This window comes from Anopheles arabiensis, chromosome 3 (assembly GCF_016920715.1).
Source record: "Anopheles arabiensis isolate DONGOLA chromosome 3, AaraD3, whole genome shotgun sequence".
Taxonomy (NCBI): Eukaryota; Metazoa; Arthropoda; class Insecta; order Diptera; family Culicidae; genus Anopheles; species Anopheles arabiensis.
The window spans coordinates 91,643,034-91,655,181 of NC_053518.1; the positions used below are offsets into that span (position 1 = coordinate 91,643,034).

The 12,148-nt window shown below is 46.3% G+C and overlaps 1 protein-coding gene across 4 annotated transcripts in view; it reads right to left on the minus strand.

Annotated features, from left to right (window-relative positions):
- LOC120901265 (F-box/LRR-repeat protein 16) overlaps positions 1-7,557 on the minus strand; it is a 33,935-nt gene extending 26,378 nt beyond the window's left edge. The window contains exons 1-2 of one of the 4 annotated variants that reach the window (XM_040308977.1): positions 7,443-7,557; positions 2,177-3,366 (exon numbers count right to left, since the gene is read on the minus strand). In XM_040308977.1, the coding sequence (XP_040164911.1) occupies positions 2,177-3,094 (918 nt within the window). In that variant the 5' untranslated portion in view covers positions 3,095-3,366; positions 7,443-7,557. Of the gene's footprint in view, positions 1-2,176; positions 3,367-4,374; positions 4,463-5,054; positions 5,099-7,442 lie in introns of those variants that run through there. The other 3 variants (XM_040308981.1, XM_040308980.1, XM_040308979.1) reach the window with 3 other exon arrangements.
- Positions 7,558-12,148: the final 4,591 nt, after the last annotated feature.

Genomic DNA, 12,148 nt, shown 5'->3' on the forward strand with positions numbered 1-12,148 from the left:
CCACCCATCGCCAATTTTGTTGAAAACCGATTTCCGAACGTTTGAGCTTTGCCGGGAATGCGATTTTCTGCGATCAACAGGGTAGTTTGTTTTTTTTTTTGCGGACAGAGTTCTTGTTTTGCTCGATTGAGCCTAAAGCGTGTAATGTCCCCCATCGAGCGAATGAACGAGAAATGGCATGAGCTGCAGCAGCAGCACGGGGGCTGTCTCGATGGGCAGCACCACATTGTTGGCTCGATACGTTCATTTGTTTACCGAATTGATGGCTTGCCAAGAGTGCTCGAGATACATTTCTTCCCATTCCCGCGGGCAACATGAGACGGTTCGACGACAACAATAAAGGTGAAGGTTTTATTTGTGTCGTCGGTGGACACTGTCTTAAAGGGTGTGCTGTCTCATGCATGAGAGGGGTCTGAAATAGTAAATGTGCTTATCAATATTCAAAATGGAACTCCCAAAGGACTTTTCCGCGGCTTTCGTTCCAACTCAAATCGATCGATGGTTTAAGAAAATATTCAAAAAAAAAAAAAACTCACTAATATATTGTGCGGGACCACACTCCGTTCCATCCAATCTTCCAAACGTTCAAAGGTGCCAAACAGAGCACAACAACATAAATCATAATCGGAAAGCATCCACCAAGCGTCACCCGTATCCTAAAGTCCTCTTTAACCCCGTCACAGATTATGTAATGCTGACGCGTATTACCCAACACTTTGCGCTAACTTTGCCACGAGCAATGCTGGTGGTGGTGTTGGGCCGGGAAGAAAACTTTCCAACGACGCCTTTCCGCCATACACCATAAGAAGGTGGTTCGACCCTTCGCAAGCGTTTTGACCTTACCGGGAAGGGAGAGAGAGGGAGGAAGGATAAAGCCACATCCTCGGAAGGCTCAAGGCGGCCATAAATTGAGTGTCGCTCCATTAAACCGAATGGGAACGGGGCAGGAATGGAAAGGGATGGTGTTTCGGTAGCATCTTTGCCAAAAACACTAAACGAACGAACTGGTCGGGTAATGTTTCTGAATTGCGCGGAAAAATGAGGTCATCTCGTACTGGATATGCGTTGTTACTTGCCATCGAGTGCCACACTGTCGATGCCACCAAGTCTCGCACGGTGTGGGCCCGGAAATCGCAAGTGATATCATCGTAAATCCGTTCCGACCGAAGACGCGGACGCCGTTGAGCTCCGGGAAGTGAAAGACAAAGCGAATGGAAAGAAAGCACCTTGTTCTGAGGGCTGCCGAGAGTTACTTAACTCTTCAGATGGGGGCGCCCAACAATGGCAGGTGTGGAGACGGTCTCCTGGAATGTTATATTCACGTAAAACACCCAAAAACACAATGCCTACAATCGTGGATGCATAAGCAAGCAAAGGGAGCATGATATGTTTCACAGCGTGGACCTTGTACACCTTTTCTTTTCCAGGAATTTGGGAAAGTGAGCGCGCGGGCAAGGGTTTACGAAGAATGTTTGTACCAGGTTCGATTTTCTGGCCCTGCTGGCTGACGAAAGATCAGGGATTCTGGGAAATGGTTGAGGAGAAGCACCAGGCAAGCACATTCCAAGCAGCGCCTGTGGAGTCGTAAACGTAAGTGCCGTCGCCTGCTGTGTGTGAGCCGTGGGTGTGGGCAGATGTACCACCCGGCCGTGCGTGAGTGTGTTTGTGGAAATATTTTTGCTCAAATTTTACGGATCACCCACTCATCTCGGACGGTTAGGGGATGTTTTTTTTCCTGCTCCATCCAATTCCAACGAGTTGTTTTGTTTGTTTTTGCCCGACTAGATCCATAAAACCACACTCTTCATTAATGTCACACGTCATTCACATGATATCACCCACACAAGGGGGAGGGTGAATTTTTGGATTTTATAGCTTGGCGAGACAAGAGAGGGGCTTAATATCCTGATAATTTAATATTTATAGCACATTAAGGTCAACGTATTATAGAGAATTATTTGCATGTTTACATAGCAACGGGTCTCAAGATGTTTTGCAGTATCATCCCCAAAATTGCATCCTTTTTTTCAATGTTTGATGACATCAAAGATCATAGATTCTTTATAGTAACAGTCTATAACCAACGTAGAATACTCTCAAACCTATAAAACCAATTTTGCATTAATTTTGTTGAACTCTCCTGAGCCCTTAAACTCCTCCCGCTACTTCCACCTACCTGTAAGTGATCCAGCAGTGCCTCCAGACCCCGATCGCTGATCGACGAGCACCGCAGACTCAGCGAGTGGACGTGTTTCGAGGCGAGCGGGAACGAATGTACCAAATCCAGCGCATCCTCGTCGGTCGCTCCCATCAGACAGACGGCGTGGAAGCTGCGCCGAATCAGCGAGTTGTACAGCTTCACCCGGTCCTGGTTGGTGGTCTGGCGCAGCTCGCGACACTGCAGCACCGGCACCAGGCCGCTCCAGTAGCGCGGGCTGCGGTACAGCAGATCGCGCCACTTCTGGCAGACCTGCGCCAGCGTGCACCGCTCGTACGACGTAAAGTACAGGAAGAACCGGGCCAGGAAGCGTTCGTCCTGCAGCAGCTGCTCGATCGTCAGTATCTGCGGCAGGGCCAGCTGCGACTGGCCCATCTTGCCCGCTCCCCCGAGATGGTGATGGTTCATGCCGCCGCCATGCTGCTGGTGGCCAATCTTGCGCAGCGACTGCGGTGTGTTGGACTGCGATTTGCCACCAGGTCCCGCGCCCATGCCAAGCATCGAGCCCTTGCCGCCCGCACTGTTACCTCCCCCGGTTGTGTTGGACACACGGGACGGTTTCTCGGGAGCGTGGCCACCACCACCACCTCCGCCAGTGATGCCTCCACCACCGCCCGACTGTGACTGGCCGGCGGTTTGGATGGAGAGATTGGCGGCGTTGCTGGAGTTGCTGGAGCTGCTGCCACCGCACAGCACGTTCGTGACGCGCTCCATCACGCTGGCCTTCTCGCCCGACTTGCCACCGCCGCCGCCGCCACCACCGCCACTGCCATGATGGTGCTTCGACCGCAGCCCAAGGCCGTTGATGCGTTTCGATAGTTCGGCCGAGGCACGCTCAACCACTCCCTGGGCGGATATGGAGGACATCTTCAACATTCAGCACGAAGCCGCGGTACACACACTCACACACAAACACACGCACACACACTCCCGAAAGTGGCCAAGTGCCGTGGGCCACTTTTGCGTAGGCACACACAAACACACTCGCACCGGGGGTCACTCGGTCACCACTTTTCCGTTGATCGGAGCCTTTTTCTTTTTTTCACGTTTCACCCAAACCAATGCTTGCTGGGATAGAGAACGCCAACACTAGCACCACACACGCACAGCTCACTTCAATCACCCGTGGATTCTAGTCGAAGCTCGAACTAAAAGAAGAGAAAAAACAAGGTAAACAGAGGCTGAAGATGTACAGTTGGATGAACCTTGTTGAAACGAACAATTTGGCAAAGCGCTGGCCTGCTGCGTGTGTGTGTGTGGGAAAATGGAAGAGAAAGGATTGGATAATGGACTCACACACTTGCACACACACACACGTTAGTACACATTTTGACAGTCTACTGTCACGCGATGAGCGGTCCAAAAACTCGTCCCACACAACCGAAAGAACCAACCAATTTATCGTGTTTCACCATTTTCACCTCTACCACACATCAAATTTCGTAATTGATTCCATCGTCACTGTTACATCTTCCTCTTTTGGACAGTTTTTTTTTTGGGGTACCTTTTTTTGATAACGAACGACCACACTATCTACCCCTCCCACACGGAATGGGCCACCACAAAGCGAAATGAAACTCGTTCCACCGAACACCTATTTCCTACGAAAGGCAACGCTTATCCTTTTTTTTTTTGCTGTGTGGCCTCCTCTCCAAGCTCACACTATCGTTTGTGGCTAGTGCCGCAATTTTCCATCGATTTTTGAACACGCTCTGCAGAGCACACATGCACACTATATGGAAACTCCTTCTTTTTGTGTGTGTTGTGCTGCACAATGATTGACGACTATTCTTGTGTGGTTGCTCACAACTGCGATCGGACGGCCTGGGGCAAGGTACGTTGTGCAAGCAAGCGTAACGAAAATGTGACAGCCAGGCAATGATTTAATGCTTTTTGGTCCTTCGAGCCGGATTTTTTTCGGTGAGAGTTGCACAACTCTAATAAAAACCCTCAAAAATAGTGTTTTTGTTGGTTTGTTGGAATGCTTTAAAGCAATAAAATAATTGTTTCAATTTGTCCCTAACAAGTTAAATCTGTTTTTCCTTCCGCAGGGTCTTTTGCCCTAATTTTACACACTTCAAAACACTTTCAAAGCACCTCAATACACACACACACATATTCACATGCACCTACACCTCATATAGGGAAAACTTTACCGATAAACAGTCACGGGCGTTTGCGGAAACCCCCCTACTAAACGGACGCTGTGCACACCTGAAGACGTTCGACCCGCACCGCACGAATAACTGCACACGAGTGTCACGAACAATCTCCGACACACAATCTCTCTACCTTCGGACGGCGTACGATGACTTTCCCGAGCCGATGGTAGTGGTGATGGTGGCTCGCATGTAAAGAGCAGGAAAACCGAGCGGTTTCAGCTCTCACCATTCGGTGCTGGTAGGAGCAATAACAAAAAAAAAAAAAAACGGTTCAACGGAACGCTTTTCCGGACATGCCGAAAAGGATTACACTAATACGACCTTAGGAGGGGGGGAAGCCTTTCACATGGAGTGGTTCGTAAGCTCCACGGGCAGCACACAAAGACATAAGCAGTGGGGTTTATAGCTCACTTTAACACACAAGCACACACACACAGACAGATGCACGTTCACGTACGTCAGATAGAAAGGATTGCGTGAGAGGGTTCGCTGCTGATGGGAGGCTTTTAAGCGTTGTTTCTTCTTTAAGAACGATTCTTTCTCATGCACAAACTCACGCGACAAACAAACGACTGTACACATTCGGGAAATGTGTTGTTTCCAAGCTTCACTTTACACACGCATTATTGACACGCTTAAGGAGTTCTACAAAATAATGATGTTTTTCTACGTACTTATGCCATCGCAATTCACATCGCTGCGTCGTTCGTGTTTATCCCTTCAGAAAAGAATAATCACACACTTGTTCTTTCGGCCGTTTCCACGGGAGCACTGACTGAGCGCGATCGGCGCCTGCTGTGAGCAAAAGTGTACCCCAAAAATTTCCCAAACCGCACGCAAACGCTGGCACTCGCACACCGAAACGCAACCCCGGCACCGTTAGTACATATCTCATCGGGGCATAATGTTTTGCTTTTGCTGTTTGTTTTTCCCCTTTTTTCGTTTCCCCCTTAGGGGGGTTTGTTTTTTCGCTATCGCTCGGCGAGAAATGGGAAGAGTTTCAGGTATGCAAGCAAAATACGGCACCCGCTTCCTCAAAATCCCACCTTTGTCAGCCCCACACACAGCCGGCACACGGATTGATCCGTTGAGAGAGTGGAATGTGTCAACCGAATTCCGTCAGCCCCCTTAAAAAGAGAAAACGGGAGCGGAGGATTGTTGTTTTATTTTAGTTACCCCCTTTTTCACCTCTTTCGACTCCGAATGCCGATTCCAACAAGCGATGTGGAGAGAGATTATTCAAAAACATACCTTCGCATATTATGTTGGATGTTTTCCTTCCCCTTCCCCTGTCCAACTCATCCCAAAACCCCTGCCCAAAACGCGGAAAAGGGTAGATTACTGCTGCCGCTCTAAGCGTGAATCGTAAGCGGACAGGCCACCATCGTACGAGGAGCATTATTTTGTTATTTATAATCTTCGACCGAATTTCGCACGTTTTTGTAACCCCACTTCCTTCTCCTAAGTGTGCTTGTGTTGGTGTGTGTGTACGAGTAGCTGCAGAGTTTTCAGTGAGACAGTGCGAGAGACAGTAAACGCGAGAGAGAGAGAGAGTGAAAATAAGAGAGAGAGTGATGAAAATGGACGCTCACTCGTTTTTTTTTACCGCTTGTGATGGACACGTTTCGTTGCGCCACCAGGCGTCCGCTTCGGGGCAAACCATTTAGCTACAAACAGAAAATCACATGTTGTCAATTAAAGCATGTAGTGCAAGTAGGATAAAGAAGAGCGATCGTAGCGAGAAACAAACACGAAACGCATTATTTTTAAGACGCCGGCAAATGGGTGTTTTAGGTGTTGGTTGAATTGGCGTTTTAACGACCTGTGGCGGGATCACGTTTACATGCGGTTGACTGTTGTTGCCTTAACGATGCCTGAAACGATCAATCAAGCGAACGTTTGCGTTTAGAATGTACATTGATTCTTTTTTTAAGGATTTCTGAATAATTTTAACATATGAAAAATGTGTTTTAGGTATAAATAATTCTAAAGTACGAAAAAACAGCTCACGTAAGAATGAATTTTCCTGTTTTTATCCTATTTTTTGTATTATGGGGTGTGGATTTTTTAGGGGCCATAATTAATGCTTCTCACAATGAGCAACAAATCTTTCTTCCCGAAATTTAGCGCCACCATCATTATTAACGCAACCGAGCAGGCAGCATCGTGATTTGTGGTTTTGAAATCAAACCAACTCTCAAATCTCAGCTCACCATTTGATATCTTATTCTTTGTCTTCTCGTGCAGTCGTGTGGGCCGTAAACAAAGCGCGTGAAGCAAACAATACCAAAAAAAAAATGGGCGTCCTATTTCTACCCAGCTTCCCGTTTCCTGCAGTAATCAATCTTCTCCTGCTGTGTTACAACAGCCTCCTTGTTGTTCTCTTCTCCCCCAGAGCCCCTTGCTGTGCTAAAAGCATGTCGCTAAAGGACGCAACAAACACACTACCAGCTCTGATATTGCTAAATAGCTCACTGTTCATTCTGAACATTCAAAGAGCAAGAGAGTGAGAACGAAAGAGAAAGAGAGAGGCCTGCTCACCAGCACTTAGAACAAATTAGACGCGCTACTATCCTGAACGCCACCATTTCTCCATTCATTTTTTTATAAATGCGTTTATATATGTGTGCGTGTGCTGTTGTTAGCTACGAGAAGGGGAACATTATCGATTGCACGCGTGTACGGGCTTGAACGCAAAGTAGCCAGTTTTTTTATTGTATCATTGTGTATGTGTGCGCGTTGAGGAAGCCCACAATCCGAAAGGATGAAAGACTTTTTTATGTTTTATCTTTTTTTCACAAAGTAAAGGATCGTTTTTTTCCTTTGTACTCTTTTATAAATAGTTTTGTGGAGTTCTTAATTAAATGGAAGTATTGCAAACTGTAACTTTTCATTGTTTTATGTGTATCAAAACCCTTTCTTCAGGACACTTTTCACACAATTAGTTCAATAAACACTTCACGAAAACACTCATTGAGGAGTAAAAATAAAGGAACCCTTTTCTATCTCCCTTTTTTCCACCACTCAATAAAGAACAATAGCCCCAGGAAAGCTCTTCTCACCACCACAGTACACAGACACAGCGCTGCATATGAACACCGCGAAGCAGAAAACACCACAGCCACAGAGCGAAACGAACCGAACCACGGGCAACCTTCGACTGGTGCTGGGCACTTTTGCACTCTGCCAGGACGTCGTAGTGTGCCTTGATGCTCCCCAGGTGTAGCTATACCCATACACACACACACACGCGCGCGCGCTTGTCGCGTCCTAATGATGTTTTGTGGGGGGACAATACGTATGTGTGGATACTACTACTCGCGTATCTGTAGTAGTGAACCAGCGAAAGGCCTTCCTTTCTCTCCCGCACAAGTATAAACAATCTCTCTCTCATCGCACACAAACACACACACTCACAGTGCGCTCTCTTCGTGAGGGAATGTGGAAAGCGTTCTCTGCGATGGCCTTCCAGCACATCCTTTCATTGTGTTTTTTTCTTCTGCTTCTTTCGTTCGTTTGTTCACTTGCACCGGCACCGAATGTCCTTGCGTGCGCAGTACGTGTGCTGCGCTGCACGGTGTGACGTCACCGTGGACAAAAAAGGATTTGCCACGATATTACAAAAAAAGAATGCTACAGCCAGGTGTTTCCCCGCTTCGAGCGAATGGAATTTGCAACACATTCCAGCAGCGGCGCATTGTGTTCCCAGCATTATTATTCCGATGAGGAGTGGATTGGTGGGTGTGTGGGTCAGTGCATTGTTTCAGGTGAGTGAACGTTTGATGCATAACGCTGCTGCTGCTGGTGCTGTTGCTGATTAATAGGATTAGTTATTTCATGGTTATTTTTAACCAAACAGGGGAGAGGGAATAAACACAAAAGCATAACAAGGATGTAATCCGGCGCTAATTGGGGAGATTGTTTCTGATAAGGCGTTGTTGCGTATGAGCGGGTTTTACGTCTGGTTGAAGCTTTGGTTGATCTGTTGTATAATATCCCAATTAATTGGGGTTTTCCAGATAATTACATGGATAATTCCATCTTTTTTTATTTTTATTCGTACTAAGGATTCTATGTGTAGGACGTTTGATAAATGATAAGGTTCATACTGTAAACAGCTCACATGTTGCAACCAGACGTGTTTTCAGTACATTTTCTGAACTTATTCTGACGTTATGTCATAATGCCTCTTATCACAAATGACCGCATCACGCAATATCACACAGAGTTTTGAATTGAAAATCCTGCATTTCGTCCAACTCTTCGGAAGTTCTCCATCTCCAGCTTGATATCTGGGCTTGATATCTATACGGGTTCTATTGTTGCCATAACTCTTCTACTATCTCCAGACTTTTGAAGTGAAAACTAAGAAGTTTGAGATATTTTACTACGATCAGAACCTTAAAGTCCTTACAGGCTTTATCCAATAAATTAGTGACCTTACCATAGATTTGGGGATTTAGACCATTGGGGGCGGTGCCGTGGTACAGTTGTCAACTCGAACGACTCAATAACATGCCTGACATGGGTTCAAGCCCAGAATGGACCGTCCCCCCGTAGTAAGGATTGACTATCCCGCTACGTGGTAATGAATTAAGTCTCGAAAGCCTGTATAAGCCGGCATGTCCGCGTAGGACGTTACGCCAAATATAAGAAGAATAAGAAGACGATAGATCCTGAATGCTCAAAATGCTCATATTCTCGAATCCACTTTGAGAGTGGTCTAAAAGAGTTAAGTAAAACTCGTATCAATAATTACGACCTTGGAGTTCATTGGAGCTGCACGAATTGAAAAAAAAATCAAACATCAAGGTCAACCAACATCCAGCTCGAACTCCATCAAATGATCTGTAAATCATTCTTGATTAGCCGGTGCAAATGGTGCCAACGAATCTCGCACAGAAGAGCGGTCGTCGGGCTGAATCAGAGTCACATTAAAGTTATATCTTAATAGCCGTTAAGCAAAACGGGACACACTCTAGGAGCAATAAGACGACCGGTAATGACTTGGCAGCAGAAAACACCTACAATTTATTCCGTGTGACACAAGCAGCCATGAAAGCCATGCATACAAATCGACGCTAAACAGAGCGTAGCTCGTGTTTTAGTTTGCGAAAGAATGAATGCGAATGCGAATTCTGCACGTTTGACATTATGAAGCTACTCGATCTTCTTTCAACTACATTAGCAGCATAGTGACCAAAGAACAAAATAGCAGGCAAGCACTACAATTCAGGTTAAGTGTGTTAATTTCTCGGTTTAATTTATGAACCTGGCTGTGTCCTGGCAGCTACTCTCTCTCTCCCATCCACCAAACAAGTTCCGTGCGTGGCAAAGCGATTTTGTTGCTTGTACAACATCAAAAGCATCGTGTCACCGCGTCATCATCATTCACTGTTGAAAAGGGTGCGTGACTACACGGCACTGTGTCACAACGATCCACACACACACACTCATCGTTGGTGGGTGTGTGAGATTGTTGCAAAATGGCGCACACAGGCCTGGCGGGAAAATCTGGACCACACGCCATCGTGCGCGCCGCCTTTACCTCGGAACGGTTTTCACCTGGCTGGTCTGTGGTCTTCCCTTCCCCTCCGGCCTATTGAAACCCCCACCTACGCTGAAATCATATTTTTAGTGTGATTCACCCTCAAAAAAAGGTGAGCTGGATGTGGGTGTGACACGGTCGTGTGGTGGTGTGGTCGGAGAAAAACTGGGGAGAAAGATTAATTTTTACCGAACGCAGGGGGCAAGGCGTGTCTGTGTGAAGGAGTGGTTGGTCGTGTGCATTGGAATTTGGTAAATATTTCGTCTGCTGGCGCGGAATGACGCCGGCTTCTTTATTATTCGAACGAACAGCGAACAGCGGGGGCGCGTCAAACAGAATCTTTGCAAATTACTGTTTGGTGTGGATGGATTAAACTACTTAGCCACGGCACTGCTGAGGAGGCAGACGAGCGTCGTAGTCGTTTCTGATAAACAGAAGAGAAGCAAATTTTACAAAACCAATAAACTGGTGGACTGTTCCTTTTTTTGTTGCAATCTTCTGCTATGAACCGCGCTTTAACCTCATTAATTTAAGCCAACGATAAACAATTATGTATCGCGCTTTTAACCGCGTTTGCATATTGAACCATCCCCTTTTTGCTATTGTTTTGCTGTGAAAGACAATGAAATCATAACTTTTTCGTCTTTCGCAAACCGATGGGGGATGTTTTGTCAACATCTTATTGAAAACACAGGCGCCACTGATTGCGAAAGAAAAGAAAGAGAAAATCTTCAGAAAAGCGGGTAAGTAAAAGCGCAATAATTGCGTGTAATCAATACCCGTAAACAGCCTTGAATTGTGAGAATAACGTATTATTTGAATGCTTCCACTTGCGTAAACAACTTCCACTTGCGAATGCCATGGGGAAATGGGGCTTGAGTTCGTCGCCTACTTGATGGTTGTCTTGATGGCTGGGCAGGATCAACCAAAAACCCTTCCTCGAGTCCAAATTTAGTAGATCGTGATCGTATTGTTTGCTTCCTTCATAGTGCAGAATGCAATTTCATCTAGTTGAAAGACATCTAAAACCCGACAAAACCCACCTTCCACCTCGTGAGTCAGTGACGAGTGGAAATTTATGTTCCATTAAGCTATTTCGCTCTCTGATGTCTCTGTCGCACTCGGCTTGAAATTTGCACTTGTTCCGCGGTGATAAATGGAACCAACGGCGGAAACCAACTTGCCAACTTGTCTCGCAAGACACTAGCAAACTAATCGTGGGATAGAATCTGCTCCCAACAAAAAGAAAAAGACTCATCTCGCTCTTTCCTCTGACACAGCTCGGAACGAAATAGCTCTGTCGGTAGCGGTAACGTTTGCCATATTAATTAAGCCTCGCCATGTGATGTGTTTTTGAGCGATTTAAACATTGATTCGAATTTTCCTCAAACGGCAGCAGGGCAAATCAATCAAAAATGCACCAACACTGACCGAACGTAAGCATTGCTCGATTGGCGTTGGTGAAAAACATTCCATTCAAGAAAAATGCTCCGTTCAGTAATTTCTAGCACGCCCGCGCTTCCCCCAGGTGTGGGATGAACCTGTCACGGGAGGGGGAGTTTCAGCAGATGTGTAATAATAATATTTTTGGCACAACTCAATCCCCCACAACTCGATGCTGCAGTTTTCTAACACTTGCACCGTCGATCGGCAGAGCAAGTCGCCCGATTCGAACGGGTGCGGCAAATGTGCACGGTCGGCTTTAAAAATATTTCAGTCCCATTGGCGTTGATCCAGAACGGGTGGAGGAAGTGAAAAAAAAAAACAAAAACGGCAAGTCTGCCAAATGCACAAACACGATACAGTTGGGCACCCTTTCCTTTGGTTGACAGGTCCATTTGGCGATGATCTTGCTCGTGGGGATGAAGATCACTCGTTGCAATATTTCTCTGCAAATGGTAGTCCGTTCGTTTGTTTGTGTTTTATTTTCCCCCCATTTCTTTCTTTTTTTCCTGGCCTTTGCTAATGAAGCAGTAAGTGATCCTCCCTTTTTGCGGGGCACGATTAACGGCAAATAAATTGCTTACATTCACTGCGCCAGGATTCACCACCCGGTTATGGTCATTTTTTATGGCATTCATTAAAAATATGCAATGGGACCGTGTTTAGTTGCAAACAGCACATTCGATTGTCTTGGCAGCGGTGGGCCAAGGTACCTGGTGCCATCATTGCATGTTTACAAACGAAGAGCTGTATAAACTACACTTAAAAGGACAACCA